Source organism: Echiichthys vipera, assembly GCF_963691815.1.
Source record: "Echiichthys vipera genome assembly, chromosome: 14".
NCBI classification, from domain to species: Eukaryota; Metazoa; Chordata; class Actinopteri; order Perciformes; family Trachinidae; genus Echiichthys; species Echiichthys vipera.
This window is the reverse complement of record NC_139839.1, coordinates 22,756,793-22,777,379: the sequence shown is the minus strand read 5'-3', so window position 1 is coordinate 22,777,379 and position 20,587 is coordinate 22,756,793. Positions and strand designations below refer to the sequence as shown.

At 42.1% G+C, this 20,587-nt stretch overlaps 2 protein-coding genes across 2 annotated transcripts in view; one reads left to right on the top strand and one right to left on the bottom strand.

Annotated features, from left to right (window-relative positions):
- Positions 1-834: 834 nt before the first annotated feature.
- ptrh2 (peptidyl-tRNA hydrolase 2) lies at positions 835-1,370 on the top strand (the record flags this gene model as incomplete). The annotated part of the gene is made up of 1 exon (XM_083926393.1): positions 835-1,370. The coding sequence occupies one exon, from the start codon at positions 835-837 to the stop codon at positions 1,345-1,347; it is 513 nt and encodes a 170-aa protein (XP_083782519.1). The 3' UTR covers positions 1,348-1,370.
- A 2,365-nt stretch (positions 1,371-3,735) lies between these two features.
- cltca (clathrin, heavy chain a (Hc)) overlaps positions 3,736-20,587 on the bottom strand; it is a 38,543-nt gene continuing 21,691 nt past the window's right edge. Inside the window, exons 7-30 of the mRNA XM_083927021.1 lie at positions 20,281-20,478; positions 19,894-20,094; positions 19,222-19,374; positions 18,799-18,921; positions 17,864-18,001; positions 17,605-17,769; positions 17,286-17,466; positions 16,830-16,993; positions 14,755-14,880; positions 14,511-14,653; positions 13,592-13,826; positions 13,346-13,468; positions 13,118-13,263; positions 12,833-13,016; positions 12,553-12,745; positions 11,685-11,842; positions 11,326-11,598; positions 10,817-11,134; positions 10,339-10,470; positions 9,642-9,752; positions 9,358-9,528; positions 9,039-9,260; positions 5,416-5,491; positions 3,736-5,044 (exon numbers count right to left, since the gene is read on the bottom strand). Of these exons, the coding sequence (XP_083783147.1) occupies positions 4,911-5,044; positions 5,416-5,491; positions 9,039-9,260; positions 9,358-9,528; positions 9,642-9,752; positions 10,339-10,470; positions 10,817-11,134; positions 11,326-11,598; positions 11,685-11,842; positions 12,553-12,745; positions 12,833-13,016; positions 13,118-13,263; positions 13,346-13,468; positions 13,592-13,826; positions 14,511-14,653; positions 14,755-14,880; positions 16,830-16,993; positions 17,286-17,466; positions 17,605-17,769; positions 17,864-18,001; positions 18,799-18,921; positions 19,222-19,374; positions 19,894-20,094; positions 20,281-20,478 (4,068 nt within the window). The 3' untranslated portion in view covers positions 3,736-4,910. The remainder of the gene's footprint in view (positions 5,045-5,415; positions 5,492-9,038; positions 9,261-9,357; positions 9,529-9,641; positions 9,753-10,338; positions 10,471-10,816; positions 11,135-11,325; positions 11,599-11,684; positions 11,843-12,552; positions 12,746-12,832; positions 13,017-13,117; positions 13,264-13,345; positions 13,469-13,591; positions 13,827-14,510; positions 14,654-14,754; positions 14,881-16,829; positions 16,994-17,285; positions 17,467-17,604; positions 17,770-17,863; positions 18,002-18,798; positions 18,922-19,221; positions 19,375-19,893; positions 20,095-20,280; positions 20,479-20,587) is intronic.

The following is a 20,587-nucleotide window of genomic DNA, read 5'->3' as shown; positions in this document are numbered from 1 at the left end:
TAAAAGGCTCAGTTAAACATGTCATGATGCATCATGGAAACACCATCTTCTTTTCAGTGCAGGTGTTGTGCTTTTCTAGCTGACTTGTTGCTGTATTGGGATGTCGGTGTCTGTGGTGTGTTTTGTCTGATCGCTGTGGTTTGGTGTGAAATAAACCTCAAATGATGTTGAACGGGAAACATCAAAAAGGGAAATGAGGGAAATGGGAATAGAATATTTTAGTTTGAATAGTTTGTTTGAAGCTGGGGTAGGAAAACTATTTCAATATTTGAAACAAACAGGATTGATGAGGAAACTTTAATAAACTTTAATGGGCAGATAACTCTGGTCCACACCAACACAGTAGGTGGCGCTAATGCACCCAGACGCTGGTTGCCAACCGCCCTTAGAAACCACACAGAAGAAGCAGCTCCATTCATCCGCTGTTAGCACGTTGGACAAACCGGCAGGTATGAAACATAACTGTAAACCAGTGTACTCCGTCGTGTTTTGTGCTGCGGGGACGTATGAACATGAATCTTATTTGTTTGAAAATATTTTGAGAATATTGTACAGAAGCGATGGTTTTGGAGTCTGGCTTCTAACCATGAAGCTAACGTTAGCAAGACCGGCTCCATAAAGCTAGTCAGCTAACGTTAAAGTTCATAACTTAGCTCAAAGCCCCGGGACAGTTACTGAAGGGACCTTGTTTGTTTGATAGCTGTCTCATCTGCTGCTTCCTGTGTCAAGAGTAAACTCACTTTCTGTCTTTAAACGTTTTAATGTGTCACTTTTACATTGTATATTTGGCAGACTTGCCTTATTCGGTCTTGTCATTTTTGCAGGTTTAACACCATGGACTTGGCATATGGTCCCTTGTGTCTGGGTGTGGTAGCAGGACTGGGCTGTGGGCTCTTCCTTGGTTGGCATCTCCGGGCTCGCTTGGGCCCGACGTCCAGATCAGTGATGGCGGCCATGGGTAACGGCTCTGAGGCGAGCGTGATGGGAGACGGAGGCGAGTTCAAGATGATACTGGTGGTCCGAAATGACCTTAAGATGGGCAAAGGGAAGGTGGCTGCCCAGTGCTCCCATGCTGCGGTGTCAGCTTATAAACAGCTTCAGCGCAGGAACCCCGAGCTCCTCAAACAGTGGGAGTACTGTGGCCAGCCCAAGGTGGTGGTAAAGGCCCCCGACGAGGACACCCTGATCGATCTGCTGGGTCATGCCAAAGAAGTGGGACTTTCCGTCAGCTTAATCCAAGACGCAGGAAGGACACAAATCGCGCCTGGATCCCGCACCGTGCTGGGTATCGGTCCAGGCCCGGCGGATCTGGTGGACAGGGTCACTGGAGACTTGAAGCTCTACTAGAGTCCCAGCTCACATCTGCCCGATTTACATACACTGTCTTTGTTGTCAGAACTTATTTCAAAGTAAACTGAGTCTGGTTACCACAGTTTATATTTTTATACAACAACCATTGACTGCATTAAAAGTTAACTAAAACAATTTGTATGCCCATCACATTTGTTGGCTCTGGGAAAACAGTAATAACAGTTTGATGTATAAATTAACTGGGATGAATCTGTGACAGTGGCAACACCACTAACAGTGTTGATGTTGCCACTCATGCTCAGAGGAAACAGATATACACTCACTGGCCACTTTATTAGGTGCACCTGGTTCTTAATAAAGTGTTGGTGTGGTCTTCTGCTGCTGTTCCCTCTCTGCTAGAAAGTAGGTGGTGGTGTGTGTTCACAGATGCTCTCCTGCATTCCTCTGTTGGAACCAGTGGATATTTGAGTTACTGTTGCCTTTCTATCAGCTCCAACCAGTCTGCCCATTCTCCGCTGACCTCTGGCTAAAACAAGGCATTTGTGCCCACAGAACTGCCGCTCACTGGATCTTTCCTCTTTTTGGGACCATTCTCTGTAAACCCTAGAGATGGTTGTGCGTGAAAATCCCAGTAGATCAGCAGTTTGTGAAATACTCAGAGCGGCCCGTCTGACACCAACAACCATTCCACGTTCAAAGTCACTTAAATCACCTTTGGACAGGTGCCCCTAATAAAGTGGCCAGTGGGTCTACGTTCTGTCTGTTAAAGTAATTAGAATCACAACAAAATGAAATAACAGATGTTTCCCACAGCAGACATTTTATCTTAAATAGGACAGTATTTTTTTGTTTTCATTTAACCAGAAAAAGTCATTGATAACATTAACAATGGCTGGGTTCCACTGTCAGATTACGCAATTTCAGCAAGTTAGCTAGAACGCAAAACAACAGTGCCTCTATAATTGGTTAATGTTATTGAAGACACCTGTGCTATTTACTGCTGCTTAGATAAGTCACTTTTATATAGTAAAGTATTTATTACTTTGGACTTCACTGCCATGAACAATTTGATCTGACAGTTTGAAGTGCAGCAGTAGAGCTGGTTACATCGATGTCATATAATACATTTTGTTACTCAACTGGATGGCATTTGGATTTTGTCATACAATTATTATCTTAAGTATCTTAAATGTTTTTTCCGGTCTTAAATTTATTAAAAAAAGGAATATACTAAATTAATATTATACTAATGAAAATAGTTGAACAAGATCCTTGAAATGTAATAAACAATAAATTTAACGCTTCCTGTCATATATTTGTTTCAGTATCAGCCTGCTACTTAGTCACGTTCATGAGTTACGAGCTAAGCTGTGATGGAAGAGAGTAAGCAGAGGTAAAACGATGGGTTTGAGAACACTGACATGTCAGTTCTGATGCTAACATTTCAAACACCGTGGCTGGAGACAGTCAACAGTAAATAATCCTCTGAATAGGACTAAAGCTTCCTGTCCGTACCTGGATAGTGTAGACCTACACTGCTGTATTTTAACATTGGTTAAAAGATTTATTAATATGCTATATGACTCACCACAGTAACATCAGAGCTGCCTTTTCACTAGTCTGCTTTATTTCTAGCACCCTCTGATTTGTACCACCAGAGGGTGCTAGTACTTCATCCTCATGCATTAAGTGAGCCTGTTGGACTGATGTGAGCATATTAAAGAGGACACATCATGCTCATTTTCAGGGCCATACTTGTGGTTTAAGCTTCTACTAGAACATGTTTACATGCTTTAATGTTCAAAACATGTGCACAAACACTAAAATTAGTTTTTCATACGTCCCCTTTAAGATAAAATGGGACATTGTATGGCATTGAAAATTGACGTATAGCTTAAACAAGATCTCTTCGACAGTCTCCACAAATATAAGAGACAGTCTTCACAGAGAGCAGGGGTTCATTGCAGATACTGTACTGAATTGTGTTAACAAGGTGGTTTTGAAGTACTGTTACATTAGCTCCATCTCTGAGGCTTCTGCCTGAAATCCACTGCAACTGAGGCCTGAGTTTCCTGTTTCAGGGCTATCGCCTGGCCCGTAGACTCCGGGTCAGAGTTCACCTCTACAAATTTGCAAAGTCAGCTAACGGAAACGCTGATAGACAGTTTTAAAATGGAGAAGTAATTATTCTAGGAGTGTGTAATCACATCGTTGTGCAGATTGTACTATCAACTACATCTTTTTCGTACACTTCATAGCCTGTGATGGCTCTGCTCAGTACTTATTGATCATTCCTATCAGAACCATGACATCACTTCCCCTGAATGTGCAGCGATGTCATTGGCTGGAAGATAAATGTGACCGTTTACTGCGTTGTGCACATGCCAGTATACGCAACAGTCTCACAGTAAGACACAATCAGACTGTTCTTGACAAACAAGAAGCCTTTATTTTTTTTAAGTGGAAAACAAAACTGCTGTTTCATTTATTATGCTCCTGATTATGCACAATCAAGTATCTTAAGTGCACAATTTAAATCTAAGGTAAATTAGATAAGAATATAAGTTCAAAGGAGTTAATGATTGATTTTTCTGTATACACGCAAGCCTTTGATAAAAACTTCAAATTACCACAAGTCCTGTGATGTTTCTGAACTGGATGAGCGAGTCAACTGAAAAGGTTAAAGACCACCCTCGACTGGACATGAGGAGAATAAAGTTTGAAAAATCTCAGACACACTCGACAACAGTGACCTAAAATGATATCCAGCAGAAACAAACGCAGCATAAAGAGGGGGCATGGGGCTTGTTAGTCAAACACAAACATGTCTGCGGTCCCTCCTGAGGTGGAATGGTCCCACATTAGAGCAGTATTTAAAGCACATGGAAATGTCGTCTGAATGAAAATTTGTTTGGAAAGTCCTGCATAGGCTTTGGAGGGAAGAATCTAACCTTCCTGTATATTGGATGTCAAATACTCTCTTGGGTTTTCTTCGAGAAACAGCCCTGAAGTGTGTGTGTGGGGACATGACTGGTACAAACGTAGTGTTTCAGGATTGTGGTCATGGAAGCGGCAGTCTCATGTTCAAATATAGAAGAACATAGTAGCGTTTTTTTGTGTCTGAATATACAATAATTAAATGCATTTTACAGTCGGACAGAAGAAGCTGCTCACACACATCAAAATGAAGAGGTTCTACATGAATTTCTTCTCACTACAGAGTGCAAATCAGATGCTTCACAACAGACCTTTTTTTTTTTTTAAACCGAGAAGAGGACTCGCTCTTCCCACAACCCCCCATTGTACATAAACCATTTCCCATTCAAATAAAATAGACAAAAGAAAAATTAATCTAGTCAATACGGAATGTGAGAAAAATTAATCTTTGTGATTCAATCTTTTTCTTTGACAACAGAAATAAAACTGAGTCCTTCATGACAGTTTAAAAAGGGGGTAAAGTAAAAAAGAAAAAGGGTTGTCTGTATTATCCCCCGCTCCCTGTAGAGGGCAGAGAGAGACACTAATGGTCTGGTGAAGGACTGTGGGAGATGGATGGATGGTTGCTCCAGCCTGCATGTGGAGAGAAAGGGGCGGGGTCTTTACATGCCGTAGCCAAACCCTGGCTGAGCTGCTGGCTGACTGTATCCTGCAGGCGCCTGGTAGCCGTAGCCGTACGGTTGCTGAGGGGCCACAGGTACGCTGGGGCCTGCTGTCAGCATCAGCTGGGGTGTGCCTGCAAGATACACACATAGGAAAGGTTTCAAACATGTCACTGCTCCGTTACATTGTTACATTGTCACTTTGTTGGTTTGTTAATCTTGTTTTAAACTTTAAAAAGTTCTTATGTAGTGAACCAGATAGTTTCCTTTTTAGCTGTCATACTAAAATCAGAGGTTACCAACCATGCACGGAAAAAACATTGTGAAATACCTTTGGTGGTTACTGTCAATCAAATCTGATCATACAGCGCCAACACCTAGTCAATGAGTGTTTAACTTAACGTAATGTTATGTAACGTTATAGAGCAGCTATAATATATAGACAAGTTTTCATGAATTCTGATATGGAAGGAAAAATGGACACTGATATCATAAGGAGTGTTACCATAGACGATGGGTTGTGTCTCGGTTGCCTGCTCCTCCTCTTTCCTTACGGACTCTGAGGTTTCTAGTTTATCTACCTGCAAAGCAAAAAAACATCATGGCATTAGAGTAACGCCATAACACTTAATGAATAAACAACATACTACACAAGTAAGAAAAAACAACACAGTTATATTTGTTTAAACAATCTATGGTGACTATTCTGACATGGATGTTCATGTTGGTCACTACACTTCAAGCAGACCTCAGGCAGTAGCAAGACAAAACAGAACCCAACTGTCAGGAGGAACAAGATCATTTCAGGTGATTAAATCAGTGCTTTGGCTTAAAAGACAAATTTGCCTCTTTTTGTGGATGTCCTATCAGTGTTGATGGTAAATGGAGCTGACTGAAGCAATGAATTCCTCAGTGCATGCTATATCAACTGAGAAACACAAAAGCTGGTTTTGAAGATGAAATCCGTTTTTCTTCCTGTATCCAACACCATCATTTGACTTTCAGTAATGGTGTAATTGGAGGCAAGGAAAAACTACAGGCTATTTCAACTTGTGTAGCTGGGGGGCAAGCTATATGGTGCTCAAAAACAGCCCTGTTCTCTTTGTTTGTATCGCAAACTAGCTACATTTCCAACAATGAAAATGGCATGACGAGGATACATTTTACAGTGCTTTGGCTGACTCAGATATTCATCCGTATTTATTGGAACCAGTTGAAGAGTATAAAGCTGAATACATACAGCGGATAGAGAGAGAGAGGGGCAGAGGCTGCAGCTGCGGCAGGGAGGATATGGCAACGAAACTCTTTCCAGAACACCACCAGTCAGGTGGTACCTTTGCTCAAATTATTCTATCATGCAGACAGAAATGGAATCATTCTGCTGCAATGAATGTCAGCTTGGGCAGCTTTTGATGGATGCTGTCACAGACGCCAATCTAGAGAGAGCCTGTGTGTGTGCCTGTGTGTTATTATGCGAGAAAGTTTTACTCCTAACTTGGACAGAGTTGTGCTAAAGACTTAAAGATTAACAAAGACCAGCAGAGCCAAGAGGGCAAATTGTCATTGAGGGAGTGTGTTTTTGTCACCTAATGCTAATGTAAGCTATTTTGTTGAGTAGCCGATTAGCAGAATGCTGAGTGTAATTAACTTGGGCTTTTATTGTGAAAAAATATAAAGGAAGTGGCGAAGCTGTAATGAACTGCCATGGAAAATGTGAAAAATGTTGCCATCTTGGTTCACGCTGGCTCAGACTACGGAGCCTCTGTGTTTATATTTTATTAAGTATCAAGTACAGGCACCACTCTGTGACACTGTCTTCCTCTACAGTATGTTTTGGCCGGTTGTCAATCGCTTGCATGTTATGCATCCTGGTACATGTAGGCACTACCGGCATGGCTCCATGAGCAGGGGTCAGCTTTCTCAGTCAACATGGTGCGCACTGAGGAATTCATTTCTTCGATGGACCACCATCAACACTGAGTGGACATTCACATAAAAGGTCTTTCTTTGAAGCTTTTCACCCTTAATTCATACAATATGCAAAATAACGTGAATTAACAAGTGAAAGAAATCAATCTAAAAGTAGAAGTTGTCTGGGTGGCCTGCCTGACAGTAACAAGACAAGCAGACAATTCTTTAATTAAATACATGAATAAAAAGAAATAAATAAAATAACAAAAAGAAAGAAAACTCCTTCTGGCAGCAAGTCAGATGCAGCAATAAGCAAAGTGTGTATTTCAGGTCCTTTGGTCGAGACAAAGTAGCAGCACTCCGATGCAGGTTAAACGTAAGGGCTTGCTCAGCAATGCACTTCCAGACCTTGTATATGCATTTATCATTCAGTGTTACCATGCCTCTTCAGGAAAACGGTAGCTCTTTAAATTAAGATTTCTGCACAACAAGGTGAAAGCTCCACCGTAAACAGAAACAGTCTCATGCTCTGTGTGTTACACCACTGGCAGTAAGTAACAGGCTGCAGCATGATGCAGTTTGGGAGGAGAGTGAGTCTCAGACCAGTCGCTCCCTACAGCTCAAAGCTCTCTACAAGAAGCCAGGCATAACCAACAGCCTGCCGCTACACATCAGCAAGAGACATTTCCACGCATGCTTTTTTCCTATAACCAGCTAATACACGAACATTTTGAAAACATACAGCTTCCTATTGTGCAGTGTCAATGTCTGTATATTGAGAACTGTTAGCGGTATAGGGGCAAACTATGCCCTTAATAACTGGCACAACATGCATCTTATGTTGAAATAATCTAAATACAGAGTTAGCCAGGTTACAAGCATTTGTCACTCAGAGACTGAAGCATGTGTTTCTCTATTCCTCATCCACAACACATTTATTTCCGTCCCATTATGAAGCCAATTTGATTTGCCTGTGTTTCTTGAACAGATTAACAGGATGAGTTTAACTCAACTTTCTTATAACTGATTATGCATGCACATTAATACCATTTGTAAACATGTGGCTATAGTGACTAAAACATTTACAATCCTGTATTCTTGCAGCAGATTTCAAGTTCAAGGTTTATAATTAGAAAATTCCCCAACAACTGAAATTTCAGCCTGAAAGGTGTCTCAGTGACTGTGTCGAAGGGAGTGTAGCTAAAACCATGCACACTCAAGGCCGCAGTCTTCCGAACTAAACACTATGAGATCAAAAACAGATCATTTAGCTTTCACCTGTTCCTTAACTGCATCAACCTGGAAGAGAAGAGATGCAGCATAGAAGAAGAAAATTAAAAAACCATCAGAACGATTTCTGGGTAAGTCTTTCATTTCATACTTTCCACTGTTACTGAAATGACTAGTGTGCAGGATTTAGGGGGCTTGAGCTTAGAATGAGCCCTTCATGTCTCCATAGGGAGGGAGTACTCTTCCACAGAGGCCGCCATGTTGCACCGCCATGTTTCTACAGTAGCCCACAACTAAAAAAAACAAAACAAACACTGGCTCAACAGAGGGCCTTTCATATTTTTAATGTTACCCGACGGCCACTGTAGAACTCTACATGCGTGGAAAGGGAGGGGAGAGGGGATTGTATTCAGTTGTCGCAATTTGCAACTTCACCGCTAAATGCCACTAAATCCTACACATCCTTTAAGTCAAAGGAAAAGAATAGTGTCTTTATATGTCAAATACAGTAAAAACTCTCAATGTGTCAACGGATGCTGATTATTTGCAGTGTGAGCTACCCTGAAGTTCTTACTCACGTTTTATAAGCTACATCTGAGTTGAGGACAAGGCTCCAGAAACTCAAATGAACATAACATAAAGTGAGAAATTACAAAATAAGAACTCATTTTGTAGTTTAAATAACTGATGTTGCACACAATTAAAATCAGGCCTAATAACAGCTAATCCATTAAAGAATATTAATAGGCATATTCATTTCTGACATCACTGTCCAATAAGTTAACCCCTGGTTTGCCAACTATCTGTCCAAATACGCCCCTAAGACGACCTGCACAAATCTGTATAAACTAAACCAAACGGTGTGTGGGTATTCACATTTGCTGGACAGGATGACAGCAGTGTTGCACAGCCATAAGGCCTTCATACATTTCAAAACCTATATATTCCTCAGTTCACTTAACTCCGGTCTGAAAAGAGCTGACCCACCTTGCTGAGGTACTCCCTCATGACCTGAATGAAATATGGCATAGAAAAGTCCATGATGTTGTGCCTCCAGGCGGTCTCCAGCACCACGTCAGGCCGCAGCAGGTCATAGCAGGTGAACAGGCAGGCGGCAAAACACTCCTTCTTGTCCTCCTGTAGGAACCAGGACAGCAGCTCCTCTGCCAGCTCGATGTCCTTGGACTCTGACGCATACTGCATGGCATCCTGCAGGGGAGACAGCACAGTCAGGTTCAGGAATGTTCTAAGCCAATCTAAGAAGTGCATTTGCAAAGAAAGTAAAGTCCAGAGGAAAAAAAGACACCTTATAGAGCTTGTCCTTCTTGCAGAGCTCCACACTCTGTTTCCAGCGGTTGTTGCCCTTGAAGAGGTAAGCAGCGATTCTCCTGAACTCAATCAGCTCGTGCTTCTCCAAGCGCTGGGCCAGTGAGATGTTGTCAAAATTGTCGTAGGCATCTATTGATGTCCTCAGTGCCTAACATGAATGTGACGGGAAAAGGAGGGGATATTAAATCATAGAATAATAATGACATTTATGAAATAAAAATATCCAACAAATTACAGCAGCACTGTCTAAAGTTTTCTCACCTGATAGTCCTCCTCTGTGATGAAGAGGTTGTTAAGTGCTTCATTGACTGACTTGTTGTTATGATTCTGTACTGACCGCAGGTAGGGTTTGATGAGAGGCAGCTGTTTCACCTGTGGACACACATCTCACTAGTCAGGGTTCCAGCCAAATTAAGCAAACATTTAACTGAATTTCCAGAAAATCTTCAAAATAATGTTTCATCCTATCCATTCATTATGCATATTCTTATTATTCCATTATGTAAATATTAGGAGTCGGGTGCATTGTGATAAACAGTTGGTGGTGCCAACTGTCAGGTGTCATTAAACCATGACAGAAAATAAGGACAGAACAAGATGTAATTAAAAGAACATCAGTCAAATCTCAAACAAAGCTATGTGGAAAATGTTTGAAACATCATATTTATGGTTGTTTATGTATTGATTTGAGGAACGTTACTGTCTATTAATTGGTTCACACAGTTTAATGTTTTTTTTGTCTCCACAGTGATGTTTAACTCACTGCTTTATGTACAATATGGTTTACTCTCTTAATCCGTTTCTATTGCAGAAAGTCACATTTTGTTTTTATCCATATAACAACTTTACCGTAGCCAAGTATTAAAAATTGTTGTTGGACGGAAATGCTCTTAACCCTGGCAAAGCGGGGCATTTATTCAACACTCTTTTTCTATCATAACAAGAGACTAAAGTGTACCTTGCTGAAGTAGTTGACAGCACGGGAGTGGTCCAGTCTGGGGGAAAGCACTATGAGCAAATCATTCAGTAACAAGGGCTTGAACTCCAGATAGAACTGGGTGGCTTTGTAGTACAGCTCCACGTTGGCCACCTACGCAGGGTGCAGAGGGAAACAATTAGAAACCACAATTAGCATAAACACTGGAGTGGGAATATAGTGCAATGTGAGGCACAAATACTAATTGCATTTCATTCAGAAATAAAATCCCAATTTGAGACCGTTTTGAGAATTTGAGATTTGAAACAATAACCAAAAAAGACTGCAGTGGAATAACAGCCTCGTTTTATGTTTGACTACAAGACATCAACTTAGAGCAATCTGCAAAAAGCCAAATACAGTCCAACACAATTAGATACCTTTTAGAAAAAGCAATGAGAAAAAGCAAAATAGATATAACCCCCCACAATTTCAGTTTTGACAACAAATCAAACTGTACCTTGGTGATGATATCTTTGAACTGCCCCTCCTTCCAGGCATCTGTTGGGTGGTTCATCATGGTGATGATGGCGTTGTCGAACTCCTCGTACTTGTCGTACAGGAAGACCAGCTCGGCCCACAGGTGAGCCTGCTCTGCTGCTCTCAGGACCTTTGGGATATTAACTCTGGACCAGAAGAGCTCCAGATGCTCCCTCATCTTCTGGGGCTTGAACTTGGAGTAAAGGATGGCCAGCTCCGTGAACATCCCCATGTGAGCACGCTCCAGCCCTAGGGCGGCCTCCAGCATGGTGATAAGCTCCTCAAAGTAACCGCGGTCCTGCGAGAAGAGGGAGGATGGAACGTGGTAAATTTGTGTTTGTGTGTGTATGCAGGCTAAATTGTGGCATGCCTTAAACAAAAAAGGTATGATGATGTAAAAATGCAAAAACGACAGACCTCTGTGTATTGTGGGTTTTTGAGATAACACTACAACATGTAAACACAAACAAAAAATGCCTTGAATCTTACTTGGTAATAGTTAATCAGCTCCTCCAGCTCGTCGGCGTGTACCACGATGTGGAGACCGCACATCTGGGCAAGTCTGAACTCTTTTCCATCCACGCAGGCGAAGCACACCTCTTTCCAGGTGCGGGTGCTGTTGGCCTTACGGGCACCATCCACAGCAGCCTGGTACTCCCCGAGGTGCACCAGAGTTGACGCCAGGCGACCAAAGTTGGAGACGTTGTTGTATAGCAGCTTAGCGGCATCATACATTTTCTCATCATAGCAGCGGTCACCAACCTACATGACAGATACAATAACGTCATAGTATTTAATTCTTGACCCAACAGCTTCTTTTCAGAGGGTTGCATGAGAGCAAGGCTAACCTGTTGGATGTGAGCATTGTTAGGTCCGTTGATGAACTCTTCCAGTTCAGCCAGGCGATTGGTTTTGGCCAAAGCAAAGATGAGCTCGGTCTCCACGTATGATTCACGGGCCTTCTTACGAGCCATCTGAAGGAATTTGACCAAGTCCTCCCAGTTACCTGAAACCCATTGACAGTGATATTAAGCTGTTGGTGTGTTTCTACATTAATGCATTCCTTTTTTACTGCCTTCTCAACTGCATTTCATGCTGATATAGAGCACTTTCAAAAAAGAGTTGTTGCAATGGCTGCAACTACCAGCAAATACCCTAGAGGACGAAACTCAAAGAACAAACTCCACAACACAGACCATGTGTTTCATATTGACTGCTTTCAATTTAAATGACACTGTCAAATAAACAGCTTTCTCTGAAAAACTACCTTCTGTTGATAGAGATTGATACGCTCACAATAAGTCAGGTGGTGTTCTTTGCCTCTACACTTTGCTCAGTTTTTTTTTTGGGCAGTTTTTAAAGCCTTTATGATATAGGAAAAACAGGAAATGGGGTGAAAGGGGGGGTGAAGGGGGGGGGGGGGGGGACATGCAGCAAAGGGCCGCAGGTCGGAGTCAAACCCCGAGGCCACTGCCTCGAGGATCTTCAGCCTTTTTACATTGGGCGAACGCTCTAACCACTTTTCCACCGGCCACCCCACTTTGCTTAGTTTGAGAGCCCTCTGCTTTGCCTCATTGGCAGAAACAAAAAAGTATGACCTTAGCCCCTGTTGTGATGAATTGTGAAGCTGTGTAAAAGTAAAACTACTACAAGGACACTAATATCAAAGCTCAACCAGGACATCTTTTCTTACTTGAGCTCAACATGTCTCCTTACCGCTCTTATCAGCAGCCTGTACCACCTCCATGTATGCAGAAGGATCATCGGCTTTGATGTAGGAGTCGATGGCCTCTTTAACCAAGTCCTTCTGTAGCTGAGCCTTAGCAAGCTGGCTCCACACAGCTGGCTCATTGCAGCGTTCCGCAAACTCGTAGGCCCTGTCCAGGTTGCCAATATGTTCAATCAGCACCTAGGCAAGACAAAAAACAACAACATAGAAGATCAACACCTCAATCAATAAGGCATTAGTCTAGCTGTTTAAGATCTAATAACTAACCTGCACAGCAGAGGTGTTGACGTCAAACTTCTTGAAGATGGCAAAAGCCTCCTCGAAGAGCTCATTGCTGATGGCAATGTTAGCGATATCGGGAGCGTCATAGTTGTCTAGCCTGCTGATGTACTCCATCACGCGGGTACGGTCAGCTTTGATTGCAGTCAGGATGAGCAGGTTCTGCAGATTTCTGTGGGGGGAAAAAAGACATGGAATCCTCAGCACACTTTAGTTTTGCCATTTGATTCTGAAATGACACAGCAAAATGTCCACAATGTTACAACTAAACACCTGTGTTCGCTGAAGACTGAGTTGTCCAACACAATCTTCTCCAGCAGTTCAATGAGCTCATTGGGCAAGTCTGCGGTCATGAAGGCCTTGACTGTGACCGATACCTCCTCTGGGTCCTGTGTTTCTGACAGCGCTGTCTGCACGACCTGAGGGCAAAGACGTAGAAACTTAGAACTGCATCAGGCAGCTGTATAACATGAGATAAGACTTATCGTGTGCATACTTTACCTGATCAATGAGTGGTCGTCTGAAGGGATTGGTCTCCAGCAGCACGCTGGCCCACAGATCAGGGTCTTTGCGGCGGACCAGGTAACGAGACAAGCTCTTGAACAGGGAGTTCTCATTGCAGACCTGTTAGTTAAAGAACAAAACATCTTTCTGTTACAGTGCAGGCAGTTTAATGTACTGCATTAAAAGGACGGTGAACTGAGAGAGACATTTGGATACACAGGCAAGAAGAAAATCCATCCTTACATTGATCAACTCCTGATCACACTGTCCTCTCTCATAGGCCACACAGGCCAGGTGGGGGTCTCTCTTCTCACAGTACTTTCCCACCACACGGCTGTCATAGAATGGGTTTTCCCTCAGGAACCGTTCAGGGTTGTTGTTGCTGTCAATGTAGATCTTGGCCAGAGCATTATGGGTGGCAGGCTCCTCACAGCCTTCATGGATACGAGACTCCAGCCAGGGCAGCAGAAGCTTCAGTCTGGAAGGGGAAACAGATCTTAGAAATCTCTCTCAGAAAGGGATGAAGCACAAACCAATTCCTACTTGGGGCACTTGATAGACAAGGTTATTCATGTGGGGACCCATTTTAGACTTTTTAAATTAAATAAGTCACAGATTCCTCTTTAGATTACTGCAATCAAGCAACAATTTTATTTTTTAAAAAACATTGTTGTAACTTGTTTGGCCCCAAGAACATGACTTTTTTACACTACGACACAACATCTGTGTCACTATACAAGTCAACTATATATTACTGCTAAATGTTTATTTTGGTTGATGAAAATTAAGGAAATGGCCTTTCAATTTCGATAAAAAATGATCCTTTAATTACTTAAAATAACTGTGACCGAAAGCATACCATTTCTGACATATTTTTACTATTTCATGGTTTAGATGGTTTAGAGAAATTAATAATACCGCAGCGCTGTTCCAATCAGAGCATTAATAACCCCTTATTTCTAAGATAAATTGTCAGCCATATAAAAAACATAAAAAACTCTGGTTTTCCAGACAAAGCTGCAACTACTGGCTGCCACAACATTTTCTCTCCTGAAGAGCAACCCTTTCTAAATCGAAGTCCAAACTTCCCCCTTATCTGGGAAGATAAAATTACAACTTTTTTTGTAGCATTTAGAAACATGTAGGTGGAATAATGCATCACCTGTTCCTCTTTTCCACCTCAGCGACCAGTTCATCAGTAGAAAACTGTCCCCTGACAACCAGGATCAGGCTCTTGATGACATCCTCAGAGCAGTCCACATCCAAGAGGCCACCAATCACAACAGGCAGACGGCTAGGATTCACCTAAGACACAAATGTAACAATAAATCTCATCTTATTTGTGAAGTAGAAGGATTTAGTATAATTATCATGATGCATCTGTAAGCTTCTCCATTGAGCTTTACCTTCTGAACATAGATCTCAATGTACTTCTGCAGGTTGTTACGGTACAGATAGAGGACCAGGTCGTGGACAAAGTCAAAGCGGTCACAGACAATGATGAGTGGAAGCTGGTCGGTGAGCTTGGCTTCCTGTCCGTCATACAGTGGAGGGAAAGAGGACAGGTTCAGAAAGATGACAACCAAAAAAACCAGTTCTATACAAACCACAAAACATCAACAAACCTTGATGCAGCAGGGTTGATCTTTTAACACTGCACGGAGAATATAATAACATTCAAATGGAATATAGAATTGACTGCAGGTATGAGTGTATTGTTGATGGCTGGTGTACTACAATGGTAAGACGTTTATCAAAGTCACTGAAAAAGAAGTTTAAATATCCTTTTCTAACTACGTTAACCCTGTAATTAAAAAAAAGCATTTAATACAATACCAATGAGGGAAAAAAGAAAGTGTTGACACTAAGATAAATGGATGTGACATTGAAAAATGAATGTGTTTCACGGTAGAGTCACAGGAGCAAGCCCTCTCAATACTCTAAAGTAGCATTCTTGCTTATTAGCAGCAAGAGAGCTGCCAGCTGTCCGGTCAACACTACACAGCACTGACCAATAGCCCTCTGTTCCACAAGGCTGCCATCCACACTCATACAGGATTAACAAACTGGGATTGTGCACCTTTGTCAATGTCATCAAAGAACATGCTGCACTGACTAGAGGCTCCTAACAAAGGACCACAAACTATACACACTAGGGTTGGGCGATATGACGGTATGTACCATGCAACGGTAGAAATGTGTCCACCAGTAGAGATTTGGTAATACTGCGTGAACTTTTGATTTCACGAAATCTAGAAAATCCAGCTGCTACATGGAGAGTGAAGTCGTAAATACAGAACAGGAGGCAGCATCCTGTTTACCATAAAACTTGAAATTATTCTCCTCTTCTCTGAAAGCCTCCATTTTGAAAGTGTTAGTTTTGAGTCTTTTGTTTTTAACTCAACTTGTCCCATGTGAGGTAGTGTCAGAGTAGAGGTAGAGTTTTTGTTTGTATGAAAGGAACCCGAAAATAAATACTATTAATAAGCTGCACGCCTCACTGTGTGGAAGTGACTGCCATTATTCTTTATTTAAGGCAATCACCAGGCGTCACTTAAACGTTACTTTCCTTACTTTGCGAAACAAAATGTAACAAATGAATAAATAGATTTACATTTTAATTCTTAAAATATTAAATAATTTAATAGATGAGCCTAATTGTCACCAATACGTGATCCAGCTATTTGGGTCAGTATCAGCCTGATATCTTTGCATCTCTATATGAAACCATTTCCCTTTCTGGTCGAAGTACAGTAAAATAAAATGATATATACCGTGACGGAAGATTTTGGCCATATCACCCACCCCTTACATACACATACACCTTTAATATCTTCACATATGGAGTACAGGAACCTAACTTGTTCACCATTAACTGCAATTACACACAAAACATCCAATGAATTACTAGGACCACAAAGCTATGCAGCATGGGTGAGTGGATTTTGGTGTATAAGTATGTATGCCTCCATACAAATCCCAGTTTCAATCCTGTGCCTAAAGGTCAGGGGTAGGGGTGAAGGCAAAAAAGAAGAGAGAAGTCCTGTAGTGTGGGGAAGGATCGATTTACCTGATACATGTCCTGCCATCCCAAAGACAAAAGAGGAAAAGCACAAAATATAATTGACTCCTGGGGATCTGCTAGTTACAGTTATACTTTTCTCATCGATAGAAAGGGGTCAAACTGTTCATCCGTTTCTTTAATAGCATATAGCCTTTTTAAAGACTAACTAAGAACTTCAAAAAATGTGTGATATAAGTGAAGAAAAATGGCAACAAGAAAGTTTTTAAAAAATCACATGGCGTAAAATTCTGAAAAAACTGACTGTGGTTCAGTCAAGATTTTGAAATGGGCAGGTCAGGTGGAGAAATATACAATGTGGAAGGGAGAGAGGGAGAAAGGTAAAAGAAAGGGCACAGAGGAAGAAAAGAGCTGTTAAATGTCAGTGTTTGATCACTACAGCTGTCCCTGCGGCTTTACCTTGAGGAAGTTCTTGACACGCTCAGGGTCGTAGCAGTTGCTCTCTCTGCAGATCCTCTCCACCTCTTTGATCTGACCTGTCTTGCAGGCGGCCTGGATGTATTTGAAGTGAACTTCAGGGTCCTGACTGAAGTTCACAATAGAACCCAGGAAGTAGAACAGACCTGAGAGACACAGACAGTCACTAAAAGATACAACCTATATTAAAAAAATGCAGCTCTGTGAGCGCAGTCCTGCTTCATTATTCCAGTAATGGTAGAGGTGAACGTAATCACCTCCAGCTCATTCTGCACAATCTATGGATTGTCCTGCCTCTGTTCTGGCCTACTTGTCTAATTGATAACTAGGAGGCAACTGTCACCAACATTGGCATTGTCAGGGTTATAGATTACAGTGTTTCTCTTTTAAAAAAGGATTAAACTATCAAATGAAGCAGTATAGAGTTTGGGATCTCACCTTCAAAGCTCTTGAAGGACTCAAAGAGCTCAGTGAGAGACTGTGTGGTGAGCTGTTCGTGGTACTTGGAAGCCACCTGGACACAGATCTGCAGGTTCTGGCGGATGTTGGCTGACAGCATGGCCCTGAGGCACTCCAGAGAGTCCTCCACTGACAGTGAGCCAAAGAAGTTCACCAGCCACTGGAGGTGAAGGAGGGAATTTTAGTTTGACTCATAGATCTTGTAATTTCTACCATGGACTAAATAAAAATTTGATAAGATACAACAATTGCCTGTTTTTTAAAATGTAATTGCATTCAGTCAGTAACTGAAGCCTACCTCTGGGTTGAGCAAGTGTGTGTGCACCACAGCGCGCTTGATGTCATACAGGTCGGTGTAGTGCTCCAGTGCCCTTTGCAGGAGTCCAGCCTTCTCACACAGCTGGGCAATGTGGGCACGATCGTAGTTTGTGAACATTTGGTTTCCCAGAATGGCATCAGCAACCTGCACCCATGACACGACGCATGTAAGAGGTTAGAAAAAAATGCATCCCAGCTCTATTAGTTGGATTCCTTGCAGTATGTGTAGGCGTGTGCACCTGTGGAGCATGCATGAGGTTCATCTCCAGCAGGCGAGTCTGCAGAGGTCCTTCTGAGGGTCTGTTGTTCTTCAGAGCGTCCAGGAGGAATGAGGTGCACTGCTGGATCAGGTTGTACTCCATGAATACATCCACGATCTAGACAGACATGAAGCACAAATGTAAAAACTTAAACACAAGAATGGAGCGATACTTGTATAGCTGCTAAAACTGAGAAGAATATAATTTTTTTTTTTAAATCTTGTAGAACAAAACAAGTCCTATTGCACTGTAACCATTATAACATAACGCCTCCCTCCAAGCATAACACTCCTGTCAGTCTCCTAAAGTTCTGCACCACTATTGGGGAATTTAACTTGAGATGCAAGAAGACCACATACTTTTTTAAAGCTTCTTACAAGCTACTTGCAATGAAAAGATGTCCAATGCAATGCGTTTTACTTTAGTTATCTGCCAGCACAGCACTTTAGGCAACAGAGAAACATGTGTCAGCAGTTAACATTTGCAGTGCAGAATGTCTGCAGTGGCAGGAAGCAACGGAAAGAGGTGCATTTCCTTTATACTACGGAATAGCTGAGGTTCACAGATGGCGTATCGTGAGTGACTCAGTCAAATCCTTTGGCTAGTTTCAAAGAAAGTCTGGGTTCGACTTTTCAACTGCAGACTTGGGATGAAAGAAGGTCAATGTTTATCTTAATTTAGACTCCAGACTAAATCCCACCATGTGCTGCAGGGCAACAGCTGATTTTTAAACTACTCAGTCTCAATCAGCGTAAGGCGTAAAGCACTTTAAAATCCCTGTGACAGAGACTTTTTCCACTCTTTATATATGATAAATCAGACAACCTCTTGTTTTATAATTACAATGTACTTCATTAGCAAAATCAATGTATTCCTGATGGATCACTGGAAATCCTGCTTCTCTTTCTTCTGACCTGTGTGATGTCAGCTAGTGGCTCTTCATCCTGGACGAGCATCTGGGCAAACTGCAGGCCTTGTTCTGGATTGATCCGCATCACATTCCTGAGCAGAAAAATCCAGTCCGGAGTGTAGCCAACCTGAAACAAAAAATGTCTTACATTAAAATTAAGTTTAAGTGCAATGTTTAATTCCATTATTTTAGGTGACAGAAATGCTCTTATGTCCATTATACTAATGACATGCTCATATACTTTATTAAAAACTACATCCTTGAATCAACCATTAGGGAAGGCTGTCTTTGGCTTTGTCATGTCTTCTTTGTGTTTTTCTTTGTCTTTCTTATGGTGTGCCTTCTCCTTTACTGGCCATGCATTTCCTAATTTGTGAATTATCAAATCTTTAAGAGCTCAAATAATATCACCTCGGACCGGACATACCTTCTTGGCGTACAGGACGATCTTGGGGAACTGACCAGTCTCCGCAAAGCACTGGATGACTTTGTTGGGGACGTTTGCTCTCAGGTAGACACTAAGAGCCAAGGTGGGATCCACTGCCTTCACCAGGTCACCCAGTTCCTCCGAACACTCCAACTGAAACATACAACAAGTAATGTCAGCATGTAAGCAATTCAGGACCATTTTAAAACATGCATACTGTGTCTTATATTATTATTTTATATCTGTTTTTTTATTTTAATTTCTATTTTAAGTTAATGTTGTGGTGCAAACTCGTAATGGGTATGTTAAGTTGTCTGAAGCTTCTAAAAGTTAGGCATCAGGAATGAGACTGGTTGGATGAGTAGAGCGGGTCTATTCCCATGACAGCATAGATAAGATATATACAGGTGACATGACACAGATGACTGGCAGATTCTGGAATGATGACATGTATGACACGTACAAGGCCACCTCCCTTACTCTTTTTGCAAGACTCAGACTCTTGTTTACCACAGCTTTGGACCACCCAAATCTACCAAGGACAACTTAACAAACTTATTACATAACATGTTCCCACATAATCCAATAGAATAGGTCAGTCATGTAAACAAACAGGCAACTCAGGAAGAGCCTCTTCCTGTGCCTGGAGGCTGTGATGGAGATCTGTATTACCTTGTCTTCCTTCAGCCACTTCTCCAGGAGCTGCTTTCGTCCCTGCTGCAAGACAGGCCTGCAAAGCTCAAGGGACTCAAACTTGTTAAGCTGTCCCTGGTCCAGCAGGATACCGAAGTACTGCAGCAAGGGGGAGGTCTGACCTGGCTGAGTCGGTACGCTCTGGAAGCGACGGATGGTGTCTGGGGTTCGCAGGATACCCTGAGAGAGGTAAGGTCAACTGAAGGTGAGAGGAGATCGAAATGCAGAAGCAAAACAAGTGCCTAGAATATAATGTAATCCAATACTATAAACATGTAATAAATACAACCCTGTGGATCTTATATGACATTTGCCAAGATTATGTTAGAGAGCTGTTGATTGGCCCTATGCGAACAGGATGAGTACCTTTGGAGCATTGGCAGCAACCTTGGCAGCCTCAGAGTAGTTGCCAGCAGCAAACAGGTTGTTGAACTTGCGTGCAAAGAGCTCTTCACCACCAGCGAGGTTGTTGCGGACAGCTAAGCGGAGAGCTAGGTCTGGATTCTGGAGCACATTTGTGATGTAGGGGATGATGTTTTCCTCTTCCACACAGACTGACAGCACCTGTGTTACAGGGAAAATAGAGAATGTTGCAGTGCATTACACAAGAGGCCAGACAACACTGTAATAATGCTGCCAGTTCTGATCCGCTTTTAAAGCTCTTTGTTAGTGT